Below are 14586 nucleotides of genomic sequence, written 5' to 3'. Positions count from 1 at the left end.
CCAAACAAAATCTAATATTAAAGGGTTAGTTCACCCGAAAATGAAAAGTCATTAATTACTGCACCCTCATGCCGTTCCACACCTGTAAGACCTTCGTTAATCTTCAGAACACAAATTAAGATATTTTAGTTGAAATCCGATGGCTCCGTGAGGCCTCCATAGGGAGCAATGACATTTCCTCTCTCAAGATCCATTAATGTACTAAAAACATATTTAAATCAGTTCATGTGAGTACAGTGGTTCAATATTAATATTCTAAAGCGACGAGAATATTTTTGGAGCGCCACAAATAAATAAATAAACAATGACTTATTTAGTGATGGCCAATTTCAAAACAATGCTTCATGAAGCTTCGGAGCATAATGAATCAGAGTGTTTCCACTAAATACCCAAACAAGACTACAGTTTTCTCTTTTGCTTACCTTTATTCAAAGCCAAGAGAAACAAAGTGACTCAACGTCCAAAAATCACATGCATATTTATGTAAAAATAATAAGGTTACACGCTTTCCGCTAGTTCAGTCCGTGGATGAGCACATATCTACGCATGTAAATTTTTTACTGTTAGTGCAGCTAATCTGGACTATTAAATCAAACACAAAGTGCTTCTAGCTGGGTTTTCCCCATGCGTTCAGTCAGAACTTTTCCTCACAAAATGATTTCAGAGTATCGTACAACTACAGACACAGTTTCGAGATGGTGTATCGGTATCTACAGGAACTTGTACTAACATCATCTGCAGACCCACTCCAGTAAACTGATTAGATGTGCCATCCTCATAGCCAAGGGTCAGCAGAAAGTCCTCTAGATTTGGATATGATTGGATGGTCTTCAGGAGGCTTCTGGTGATATGAAATGTGGCGTACGGATCATAACTTGACCGATCTTTGTGTGTGGTCAGGTAAATTTTCCCAAACCTCTTTTGTCCGTGATCAGTGATGATAATGCGATCCGTGTTGCTTTCGTCATACCAGCTGGTGTTGTGTTTTTTGACGTAGGCCGGCAGCATGTCAGCTCCTGGTGAATTCAGATTGCCCAGCAAGTAGTAGGGAAAGTCCACATCTGGAAGAAGTGACTCTTTGTTCTCAAAGAGGTGAAAGCCAAAGACTCCCTTCGCTGGGTCACATGCCAAGAGCATGTCGTCATCGTCAGTAACCCAGACACAATCTTTAGCAAACCAGTACAAGAGCTTGAGTCCATGTCTGGGCCAAGGCTGACCGAATCCATACTCTTTTAGGTCCTCTATAGTTGTGATTCTTTTCGGCACGGTTTTCATCTGTTGGAGAGATGAAGATCAGATGCCACATTTACTTTCTTATTTGTGCTCTCATTGTGCCTGTTACAGGTACAATGAATAAACAGCTATTGCATTACCACACAAAAACTAGTTATAAAAAACATGTTTTTTTTATGTGCTATTTCTTTTGTGGTGGCAAATAAAATACTATCACTGCATAAAAGACAAACACATCCAGTTGTCTTTCTCAAACGTTTTAATTCTTGCAAGAAAGGTCAGACAAAAGTTTAGTTACAAGTGTAGACAAAAAGATAACGAATAAAGCTCAAAGGCTACTGTACCTGTTTTTTATGACCCATAGTTTTTGTTGGAGAAATCTCCTCTGTGCTTCTGTTTTCTGCCACAGAACTAGTGAATGAGAGGATGAAGAGAAGCTCACTTCGAGTAAAAAGAAAGAGAAAGAGAATGAGACTGGGCATGTATTTTTGAGACTTCCTCTAACGGTTTTGTGGGGGTTGTTTATTTTGGAGCACTTGCGTAATGTACTGAATACGGTGCAGTATGTACTTTAAAATATATATAAAACAATGCATTAATGAAAAACTTTAAAACTTTTTAATTTAATTTATTATTTAAAAAAAAAACACACACACAAACCTGCTGCTGCACACAGAAACTAACACTGGACATTTATGTATTGTTCTTAAGGAAGGGTCAGAGAAACATTTCTGTAGAGCTAAACTACACTCTAAAAGATGCTGGGTTAAAAACAACCCAAGTTGGGTTGAAAATGGACAAACCCAGCAATTGGGTTGTTTTAACCCAGCGGTAGGGTTAAATGTTTGCCCAACCTGCTGGGTAGTTTTATTGAACTCAACTATTGTTTGAAAATTACTGTATTGCTGAATTAAAATGAACCCAAAGTATGTTGTAAATGAACATTTATTAATGTTCAATGAATAATTATCAAACAATAAACACTTATTAAATTGCTTATTAATACATTTATATTAATAAACTATTAAATTTATATTAATAAAATATTAAAGCTTATTAATAAACATTCACCTTTTGTCTATTATTGTTGCCTCTAATTGCATCTGGTTTTTAATTTCCCAACTATTTTGAGTTCATTTTAAGCTAGCCATATAGTAATTTTTAAACAATAGTTGGTTTAAATAAAACTACCCAGCAGGTTGGGCAAATATTTAACCCAATTGCTGGGTTAAAAAAAACCAATCGCTGGGTTTGTTCATTTTCAACCCAACTTGGGTTGTTTTTAACCCAGCATTTTTTAGAATGTACAGACTCATGAATGTCAACCTCAAGTTGATTAAGAAATAACAGAATAATATCAGAAATTAAAACATTGGTTGTTGATATGGTTTTTGATTCAGCTTAGTCTTTGGTAATAGTATTTACATTATATTTACTTTCTATTGTAGGGGAATTTTACAGTTAAAAACCCAAAAGACCAGATATGATGAATAAAGACCCAGAGTCAAGTTTTAAAAAAATAATAAATTGAAGAAATTTTACTGAAGAACAGTTTGCAGTTTCATCAGAAGCCAGCTTCAAGTCTCACAAGGAGTTCGTAGTCCGCTCTGCGTACATTCACATTTCCACAACAATTACTCTAACAGAGTCCACTAACTACGTCATTACTTCAGGTTGAATGATTCTGATTGGCTAAGAAAAATAGACAAATTTGGTAATCTTGCACACATGGACAGACAGTCAGAAGCATCTCCATTCGTCAGGATGCTGACAAGGGGACTCTGGATTTAGGTACTGGATGCCCTTTGGGGTCATGACATGGTGTCTGCTGGTCTCAAGCACAGTGCCAGTTGTCCACCAGTACAAAGGACCTGCACAAAACACTTAGCGCACATACACAGATACTAATGATTCACAGCTTTGTCAAGGCTGAGGTTGATCTGAGCTCTGCTCTGAGCAGGAAACTTTCCCAAAACATACTGATAACATGTTCTTTTCTCTCAGTGAGAGCTACAGACAATATTCAAAATTATTTTCTATTGTTTGAAAAGGAAAATAAATGCTTTAACATATGTTGAAGAAGTCATTCAAATAATTTAACAGAAAGATAAATGTTGATTAATAACTTAAAAGATATATATTGAAGCGGCAGTGGATTCCAGAATCCTGTAACTGCAGAAGAAGAGGGGAATAACTAAAGTGAAACTTAAGCAGCCCGACACATAGTGTAAGTGTGTCTAATGAAAGAAAAAGTTAAACATTGTTAATATTATTTGAATATTTATAGACATAATGTCAAGCAAATTAACTTTGTTATATCAGATTTTAAAAATTGACTTACAGTAGCGGCTGGTGAAACATTTTGTAGGTAGGGCTGTGCCACATCCAACAATTTTAGCAATTTTAGCAATTTTTTTAGCAACGTATAAAAATATGATATTAATAATATAAATATGTAAATATAATAATATAAATAAATATGATGGTTACATTATAAATATGGTGATTTTCTCTTAGGTGGCGTGGAAGAAAAATTTAATTTTCCATATTATTTTACTTATATGCTCATGGTTGCATGATTTTTCCATTTAGATGTGTTTATGTATGCAGTCTTTGTGTTGCTCATAGAGTCAGGATATCGTAAATCTTCCAGGGGGATTTCTTTTGATTTTTATAGTTTCTCTTTCTGTGTCTGAACAAATAACATTGACCCTATATGTGTATGATCATTGTATGCCAGAACATAAGGGATGTGTGACTGTCATATGACAAGGGGTAGAACACACTGGAGGTATAAAAATGTGGTAAACATATTCCTAATATGATAAAGGGAATGATAATTGCACAGAGGTTTCAGCCTTCAGAAAATTAGAGATATAAAAGTGAGAGGAAGCTTTCATTCTTTGTCTCAACACCCTGCAGCGACTTGTGTTTCTGTATGTTTGTTTGATCTTTCTTGCAAGAAATAAAGACAACTGAGTGAGTTTGTCTCTTTTACGGTGAGAGTCATTTTTATTTTGCCATAACAGTGGACACCTAACTTAATATATGATATTTTACATCTGAATCTAACCAGGTCATGTCAACAAATGGAAAAGTCAGCCAGCTGTTTATGTTATTTATTGTGTTAATTCATATTAATTATTGTGCCTTTCGCCCCAGCAGCACGGGCCTTTTACCCCAAATACAATACTTTTACATATTTACATATAAAGCAATGCTGAATGTTGCTTTAATTACCTTGAACAAAACAGAAAATTATTAAGAAAACCTTTGTCGCAAAATATATTCAATCATTCTCATTTGCTACTTAAATCCACAACATTTTAAAAAACATCAAATATTAACACAGAATCAACTTTGCGCTGCTGCCCGAGATCGAGTGAAGGATCAGCCAAATTTCCACATGCATCTTGAAAAGCAGATGTTTTGGAAAGTGCTATGGCAGGTTTTTGTGCCATCTAGTGGTTCAGAGGAAAATAAAATCAAAGGCACGACTTTGTACCCTATATAAATAACTACAAGTAAAGGTGTGATACCAAACAGGACCACATGGAGATGCCAAAAGACTGCAATTAGATACTATACTGATCCATTCAGAATGGCTTAACAGCAAAAAACAAGTGAAAAACAAAAACAATCTAAATTTTTGTGAAAAATGTGAGCAGTTCAGTGAACAGTTCCTCTGTCAGAGTGAGTGTTCTTGTCTGCATTTGAGTGTCTGATGCCCATATGTACATAAACACCACTGACCCTCGCAAAACACACTTCTTCTTCTTCTGCAAGCATCCATTATAAAACACTCACCAGACATGTGGCCATATTTTTCACTGTGTGAGAACATGATGTGTGCTGTGAGAGCAGGATGGCTTGTCGGATGTAGCAACAGTAACTTAATACCAGGTGGAAACAGGGAGTGTCTTGTCACATAAATGCTGTCAAACCTCTTCCAACTTGAGTCAAAGAAAACAACGTTTGAACTTTCACTTCACCATCCTATGTGATTGTTAACACTCACTGGTTGTCCTACAGGTTGTACGTGTGTGTCTGTAACTGTAGTGATGAACAGAAGCTCATCAGTGTGGAAAGAGAATCTTATGCAGAAACACTTTAGAGCAGGTAGGACAGCTCATGAAGGGATTTACATTAAATCTACTTTAGATTAAACTGTGTGATGGGCCTGTGTTACATTCTCACTCATATTCAGAATTCTGTATTCTTGAAATATCCACACTGGTGAAAGCACAGCAGTGATGATATATTTTTGTAGAGAAATCCACCTGCAAGTTCACATCACCCTGGTTCCCATTCAGTCAGTCACTACCCACTTTAATGCACTCATTTGTTTGTTATTAAAACAGACATGTTGATCTGCTTTATCAGTGCAGAAATGTATTCTGAAAATGCTTGCAAGGGCTGCTAAAGAAGGAGTTGAACAGAAGTCAAGGGTCAAGAGCTCAACTAAAGCAAACACCGATCTCCATTATGGTGACCTCAAACGAAACATTTTCAATAAGACATCAACAACCTCTGTTAATTCTCAGTAAGACCTTCTGTAGACGTGTGACAGAAATAAAGTCAGTCTGGTTAGTAATAAGTGAAGCTGGTAATGCTGTTTGTGGAGTTGTTTAATCAGATCTTCAGATATTTAATGTCTTTTATCTTCAGTTCATCAAAGGCTGTGGCTGAAGAAAGTTCTTATTTCTCTTTCTTTCAGTGTTTGTTCACAGCAGGTGTTTGAATGATTGAAAGAATGTTTCAGGAACATCATACTAACCTTTAAATAACATTCTAACATTAAGGAAACTGAACATTTTCATGTTCTTGGAATGTTACAAATCAACGTTCCTACAATGTTGAATTTTAGATCAAAATTAAGTTGAAAGAATGTTTGAGGAACGTTATACCTTATAAAAACGTTCCTGTAACGTCAAGAAAACTGGACGTTTTAATGTTCTCAGAACCAACACTGAATATTTAGAGAACGTTCTTATAACAAAATTCTGTTAGCTGGGTACAAGTTACGTCAGTGACTGACAAATTAGGATTGTGTCTGAGAGCCCTATCTACCCTACGGTGGCCAAGAGAGCTCAAAGCACTGCAACCGAAGAAAAAACATGCAAATAGAATCAACACCAGCAAATAAATAAAACATCTTCATCAGTTTGACAACACATGTGCTGCAAAAGTTCACAACGCAAGCAAATACAGAAACGCGCTGCAAAAGTTCATTGAGTTTACATGGTCAGTGCGATAATGTTTTAATGTCCCAACATTCCTTGCATTTAGACACTTGCTATCATCCACCTTTATCAAGACAAATATTTTTTATGTTGTAGAATAAAACGAATAAAAAAATATCTTGAGCTTGTGTTCACCACAGGCCTTATTTTAGGCTCTTAACCACGATGGAACCGGAGGTGCTATAATGCTACCATGTTTCTGAGTTTGGGCCTACAAAAATACATCATCCCTGCAGCACTCTATAAGCATGAGATGTTCGACATGAACATGTGCATGTGACCCAGCTGATACAACTATTTATAAAGCCACATTGTCATACAATTCAGTCTTATTATGTAACAATATTATGTAAATTTAAATCACTTTTTTACTGCAGTGAAAATCACTATTTTTAAGAATTGGCTTGTGTTTGAAAGTCATTAAAAGATGATGACAGAAACAAACAATACTTTTAATGCAGTGAAATTAGACACAATTAATTAAACAATAAACATGTAAGTAAACAGACAGAACATCTTATTAATTATAGCTGACAAATCATAAAGCTTCTCGTCCACCACAAAGTAGGCTAATAACACATTTATATGACCCAAATCAATATGCACAATTCAAATCAATGAATTTGTTATTGGTTGTGAAAATTCCAAGAAGACACTTGCTGTTTATTTAGGATGAACAGGAATGTTTGACTTCAACTTTGAGTGTCTGTAGGATCCAGACTGCACAGATGATCATACACAACATTGACGATTATGGAGCTAGATCTTAACTTCCCCAATGAAATCTGACCATTCCATGCTTTTAATTTTCTTAATGAGGCCTTGGCTGATGCGGAAGGTGCTGTTCTCATCAAAGAGACCCCTCCCTAGGTGATGTGTCACGTAAATCGTGTTAAAATATTTTCCATTCCTTTTTGAATTGACTGAAACAACGATACGATCTGCGTTGCTCTCACGCACATCGCAGTCGTAGTTCTTAGTGACTTGAGGAGGCATTTGGCCTGGATAGTGCAGGTTTCCCATTTCATAGTACGGTAGGTTAGAATCAGGAAGAATGCCTTCCTTGTTATGGAATGGATGGAAACCAAAGCTTTTATGTTCTGGGTCACATCGTTGAGCAATCATGTTGCCGTTGGAATCAATTTTAACACATTCATCAGCAAACCACCACAACAGAATGAGACCATGTCTGGGATACGCCTGACCGAACCCGGTGTCTCTCAGATGGGGCAGTTCATTCAGTGTTCTCAGTCGAACCATTCTGTGTCTAGAAAAGACAAAAAAGCAAAAGCATACTTTTAGTCCTTAAAGAACACTGAAATTAGATGTATTATTTCTTTCCTTTGCTTTCAGCTCATATTTAAAATGTGTTCTGTGAGTATCTTCAGAATGTTTTGTACAAATATTGATCACTGGGTACAGATGAAAATCAAAAACATGTTTAAACTGCATTAACCCTTGTGCGGTCTTCGTTTGTAACAATATAATATATTTTTTAAAAACCAATGTAATTTTACTCTGTTTATTAATGTTTTTACTCAACATTTTTACAGTTTTTGGAGGATTTGTTATATCTTTTAAATTTATATAAATAAATGTAAAAATATTTTTAAATAGGTTTTTATGCAAAAGCAGCTTTTTATGTAAAATTCACTCTATAAAAGGCCCAGATTTCTAACTTTGATTCATGTGGATAACATGGATAATTTGACATGGTTTAGTGTAAGATTTTTGCCCATCTTTTGGAAAAAGCAGTTATAAACGTAAAAATTCAATTTTTACCAGTAGATGGCTGTAACGCTCCACTATATGCTATGTGCTATTTGAATGACTGAAAAATGTCTTTTTACAAGTTTTTTTAAGTTGTATTCATATCTAAATGTTATGAAATCACAATTATAACAATAAAAATTACTTTTTGTCAAAGTTTAGCATTTTTTGTACTGAAAAAAATAATTTTTTTCAATAATATCATCAATAATGTAACCCACAGAGACCCCACTTAGAAACTGGCCAAAATCCATTCTCAAAATCAGAAACAACACACATAGACAGAAATGAAGTGGCACACTTCCAAAACTGCAAAAAACATCCTCAATACAAAATGGACATGCTCACACACACGCGCACACACACAAAAATTAAATTTAAAAATTATTTTATTATTTTTATTATAAAATTATTATTGAAAAACTGATTTTGCCCTGCACAAAAAATGCTAAACTTTGACAAAGTAATTTTTATTGCTATAATTGTGATTTCAGAACATTTAGATATGAATCCAACTGAAAAAACACTTGTAAAAAGACATTTTTCAGTCATTCAAATAGCACATAGCAAATAGTGGAGCTTTACAGCCATCTACTGGTAAAAATGTTAGTTTTTTTTACTTTTAAAACTGCATTTTTCAAAAGATGGGCAAAAATCTTACACTAAACCATGTCAAATTATCCATGTTATCGACATGAATCAAAGTTAGAAACCTGGGCCTTTTATAAAGTGAATTTTACATAAAAAGCTGTTCATGCATAAAAACCTATTTAAAAAAAAATATTTTTCAATTTATTTTTATAAATTTAAAAGATATCAGGAATCCTCCAAAAACTGCACAAATGTTGAGAAAAAAACATTAATAAACAAAGTAAAATTACATTGGTTTTAAAAAAATTTATTATATTGTTACAAAATTACATTCTGTTGCCCGGGGTCTCCAGAGACCCCGAAGACCACGAAAGTAACAATATTTTTTACACTAACATAAAAAAGATATCACTCCAATTTTTTTTTATTTGTAGATCTTAAAAGTGTTAACCACCGTACAAAGTCTCATGCCATTTGGACAAAGAGAACATTTTTTTTAATTTGAGTAAACATCATTTGCGGGTCAAAAAGACCCTGAAGTAATATATATAATGCTCTGTAATATAGCCTAAATAAAATAAAAGGAGACAAAAATCAAATCTAGGTCTGTTTTATATTATATTATTTTGAATAAAGTCTGTTTTATTGGACCAACAAGTGGACACACAGTAGGTTTCATTTCTCTTTAAACACACCCACAGTACAGTACTGCCCATCTGGGATACAGATCGCAAGTCTGGCTTTTTGCGTTGTTTATTATAGCGTATTTAAACGGCAACAGTTTAAAATGAAGCTGGTCTTATTAACAAAAAGCAATACAGATCAGACAAATAGATTGAACAGAATACTGCACCTTGTTCACGCGCTGTGAGAAGATCTGCATCTGTGCAGCTCACGCGCGCCTTTTATTCACATTCATGTGTGTTTATGGGCGGGGGAAAACACACGTACAGAAACTAACACTGGAATTTCATGGATGGGAGGATCAGAAAAAAACATTTTTTGTGGAACTAAACTACACAAACACATGAATGTCAGCCTAAAATTGAATAAGAAATAAGGCTAGACTTTTAAATTAGCAATGAAATATGCATTACAGATGTTCTAGAGACATACATGTCTTTAGCGACTGCATCATTGATAAAAATTTGCTGATGTTATACAGAACTAATTAAAGGAACTACTCTGGTACAGCTGTGTGTGTGTGTGTCTGTTGCTGCAAAACGAGTACAGTTATTGGGTTTATAAGACAATTATAAATCCAACATCCACAGTGTCAGACAATGTAATCTTATTATGTAATATTGAATGTTATATTACATTGAAATCACTGTTTTTTCTTTGGTAAGGGTGACTAAATGATGACAGTTTTCATTTTTTATTTTTGAGTGAACAGTCCCATTTTTATTTTTGAGTGAACAGTTTATTGCATTGAAATTAATTAAAACATATAGCAACAATTTGAAATTAAAATTATTGCAGAAACAAGTTATTAAAAGTAGACAGAACACAATGCATCTTAATGATCCTGGTCAAAGGAATGACACAAATGATCCAAATCTATTTTATTATTTTGTTATTATAAGTTATTGAATGTCCAAGGCACCTTCTGTGTAAGGCATTTTGGATGAACAGGAATGTTCATCCACATTTTTTTGCCGAAAAAAAAGAAAAAAAAGAAAAGTATTTTACATTTTTAAAAATCATATCTTCATTGGAATGATACAAAACAGACACACACACAGTTAGAGACTGTCAAGCATTTCTGAAAATCAAGCATTCCTGTTCATTTTTTGTTACATTATTATATTATTTTAATGCTTGAATTATGGTTATGGGTAACAAAAACCTGTTTCTCGCTTCTGGTTTGACTGTAAGCATGATGCAAACTTTGGCATAAACTAGTGAGAGTTTCTCTAAATATATTCAAATGCAAAACCTGATAAAAGTGAAAACACTGTTCTCAGTTACCAGGGAATACATTTTTTTCCCACCAGGTGGCACTAATCTGCTTCCATTCAATGGATTTTAAGTATGCTCCATTTTTAATTTAAATAATCTGTTAATTGAAAAAATATTAAAATGTGTTTTTTTGTATAATTTTTAAAATATTTTAGAAATAAAATGTTGATAATTTAGAAATAAATATTGTTTAGTAACACAAATTCCCCTCAAAATAACAAATATTTAAGAAAAAACATTATTGAAATATAGTGCATCAATTTTAAAAAAAAAGAAATTATTATACGATTAAGGTCTATGGTCTTCTTTGACTGCGAACAACACAAGAGTGACTCCCAAATGAACAATACCAGAGGGTTAAAACGAGTCTTTGTCATAACTTAATCATGTTCAGCTAAGTAATTTAATCAATTTGAGTTCTTTATTCAGTTCAATCAAGTTCATCATATGTGAAGAGTAAAGGTAAAATGTTTACATCATGTCTCACTCAAACTGAGATTTAATGTTATATATTATTCATAATTTATGGGATAAAATTTATAGTTCATGATACATTAAATATAGCCTTAGCATTAATGGGAAAGCTAATATAAGTTTAAGTTACACGTTCAGGTGAATCACAACTCATACAGGTCAACTATTTTGGAGCTTTATGGTGCACATTTCTATGTTTGAAAAATGTCACAGAATAACCGACACAACAAATATAAACACAGAACAATAAAAAAGTTTAATTACATTACGTGAGGGGAACATGTCCCTTAATATTCAGGTTAATGGTGAATCTATGTGTTTTTTTAAGTCATAGATTTTTAAAATTGTACATTTGATCCCCCTCAATCTAAATATATTTGTACATCTGCAGTAAATCATTAAAAGAATAAAGTGAAAACATGCAGTGCTCAACATCATATCTTAGATTTATAGAATGATAAAACATATTTATCATAGATTAAGTACATTAATTCATTTAGCAGACACTTTTATCCAAATAAAATATCTAAAATATATTTGTCCAAAGTAGAAAAGCTCCAATACAACGCGTCAAAAAAAAAAAAAAGAAAAGCAGTGGATAAAAATATTTAAAAATTCTTAGTATTAAGCAAGACGAAACGCCCAAAAAGGACCAAAAACACCATCAGCAGCACAATGCAGCATTTCTCACAGACATCCATAATGGATGAATGTGAGCTTTGACTCTGACTGAGTTCACTCTTCACTGACTGAGCTGCAGATGGAAACTGAGAGTGTCTGCTATGCTCTTCTATAGTAATATGATAAGACTTGTTCAAAGTTTTTCTGAGGAATTCTTTCCGGCGTGACCTTCTAATGTCCTTCATGAGATCAGAGCTAATGCAGTAAGTGTGATTTTGGTCAAACTTCACAAGACCTGAGTGCCGTGTCACATAAACACTGTCAAATCTGTTCCACCTTGAATTAAATAAAACAATGATGCGATCAGTGTTGCTGTCGTCTAAATATCCTGTGTAATCCTCAGTGACATATTCAGGCAGTGAGTCAATGTTGTTCAGGTTCCCCACCTCATAGTATGGTAGATTAGAGTAAGGAAGAAGTCTCTCCCTATTATGGAATAGACAAAAGCCAAAATCTCCATGTTCAGGGTCGCAGCGAGCAATCATATGACCATTGGAGTCGATCTGAACACATTCATGAGCAAACCACCACAGCAAGTTCAGACCGTGTCTGGGAGGCGGATGACCAAACCTGGACTCTCTCAGATCAGAGAAATTATACAGGGTCCTCATCCTGTTCCTGACAATTCTGCTGAAAAATAAAATGTAAATAACAGGGCAGGTTTTACTTTATCAATAGTGCACTTATCTATCTATCTATCTATCTATCTATCTATCTATCTATCTATCTATCTATCTATCTATCTATCTATCTATCTATCTATCTATCTATCTATCTATCTATCTATCTATCTATCTATCAGTCAGTCGGCTGGTCTGTTTTTGTCAACTAACAAGTGGACACAGTAGGTTTCATTTCTCTTTAAACACACACCCACTCAGCAGCCCAGCTTTGGAATACAGATTGCAAAATAGAGAGAACATAATAAAACTGCGTTTACTACATCAGAGCTATTTGGTGTAGTTTAAATAAAAAAAGGGATTTGTAAACAGCAACATGTGGTATAAAGTTTACAATGATCGTATATTATATATATTTAAAAAAGGCAATCAAACAGAACACAGAATACTGCACCTCGTTCACGCGCTGTGAGACCCTCGTCTGTGCAGTTCACGCGCTCACTTCTTCATTTGTGTTAGTGGGCGGTGTACACACGAACGTTTTTGTGGAACTTTTACAGAAATTAAAACGTTTGCTAATGTGCTAATTTGGTTCTGCTTTTACTATTGGATTTGTTTTTTTTTCTTTTCTCACAGTGTTAAAAGTGTTATTAACAGATGGTTTTTGTTGTTATTGAAAGAGTGTTTCTTTCTACAGCCGCGGAAGAACAGATGAATAACTGGGAAAGTGAAACTAAAGCAGACTGACAGTAGCGTGTCTGTGTAAGATAAGAAAAACACGATATTAGTTTATTCATAAAGATGAAAAGTTACATTTTCAACTGTTGTTGTCCAGGGGGGGAATACAATTCATTTAACACATATTGGCTTAAGTAGTACTTATATGTTTTTGTATATCAGTTCACAGTGAGCAGAGGATAAAGAATACCTGCATGTATTTGTGCACAGAATCAGTAATTCAGGGTAAAATGAGTCTGAGGTGAATAAATAATAAACACATTAGTTCTTCCATAGTTCAACAGGAAGCGAGAGAGAGGTCAGCTGACTATCTAGGAAACAGAAACTGAAGCAGACAAACAGCAGTGGGCGTGTCTAAGATAATATGAGCACACACTCTGCATAGACACACACACACTGGATAAAGACTGAATCATCATTACTCTTTTCTGTGCCATTACTTATTTTATTTTTATGTCCAGGCTTATTGGGCATTCTCTGTAAAAATACAGCAATGGTAATTTTAGCTCAACATCAGAGGTCTTGAGTTTCACAAATGTGTCTAACAGTTAAAAACAGAGAAAAATATTATCATTTTGACACATCTTGACACACCAGCCACCAGTTGAATCCTCTTATTTCCTCATTGGTAAACTCTGCAGAATTAGAACATCTGTTATTCATTAAATTCTACAGATTTGATAAAAGTTTTTAAGCTGACTTTAACTCGAGTGAATTAGTTGAGTTAACTTAAAAAGTTGAGTTTAATAGTTTGCCTTATTTTTTCAAGTTGGCTCAACTTGTTTTTTTTTTTTTTTTTTTTTTTTTTTTTTAGTTGTCTTGACAAGAAGTTCAAAAGATTACCTCATTAAATGAACAAAAGTATTTAAGTTGATCCTAACTGGGGTGAATTAGTTGAGTTAACTTAAAAAGTTGAGTTCAATAGTTCACCTTATTTTTTTCAAGTTGGCTCAACTTGTTTTTTTTAGTTGTCTTGACAAGAAGTTCAAAAGATTACCTCATTAGATGAACAAAAGTATTTAAGTTGATCCAACTGGGGTGGGTTAGTTGAGTTAACTTAAAAAGTTAAATGCGATGAGTTGCCTTTTTTTTAAAGTTAGCTCAACTATTTCATTTACAGTGTACATTATTCAAATTACATAATTTGGACACAGTCACCTCTAATAACAGATGACTCTAAATTGTTATGTTGACATGCAATTTCTGTAAAGCTGCTTTAAAACGATATTGTGAAAAACGCTATACAAATAAATGTGAATTGAACTTAATGGACG

At 34.0% G+C, this 14586-nt stretch overlaps 1 protein-coding gene across 1 annotated transcript; it reads right to left on the bottom strand.

Annotated features, from left to right (window-relative positions):
* Positions 1–507: 507 nt before the first annotated feature.
* wu:fc75a09 (uncharacterized) lies at positions 508–1666 on the bottom strand. Its single transcript, XM_067405174.1, has 2 exons — positions 1578–1666; positions 508–1275 (listed from the first exon to the last, which is right to left on the bottom strand). Exons 1-2 carry the CDS (start codon positions 1593–1595, stop codon positions 661–663), a joined length of 633 nt encoding a protein of 210 aa, XP_067261275.1. The 5' UTR covers positions 1596–1666; the 3' UTR covers positions 508–660.
* Positions 1667–14586: the final 12920 nt, after the last annotated feature.

The sequence above is a fragment of the Chanodichthys erythropterus genome, chromosome 12 (assembly GCF_024489055.1).
Source record: "Chanodichthys erythropterus isolate Z2021 chromosome 12, ASM2448905v1, whole genome shotgun sequence".
Classification (NCBI taxonomy): Eukaryota; Metazoa; Chordata; class Actinopteri; order Cypriniformes; family Xenocyprididae; genus Chanodichthys; species Chanodichthys erythropterus.
The sequence above is the reverse complement of the archived record's forward strand: the minus strand, read 5'-3'. Positions and strand labels throughout refer to the sequence as shown.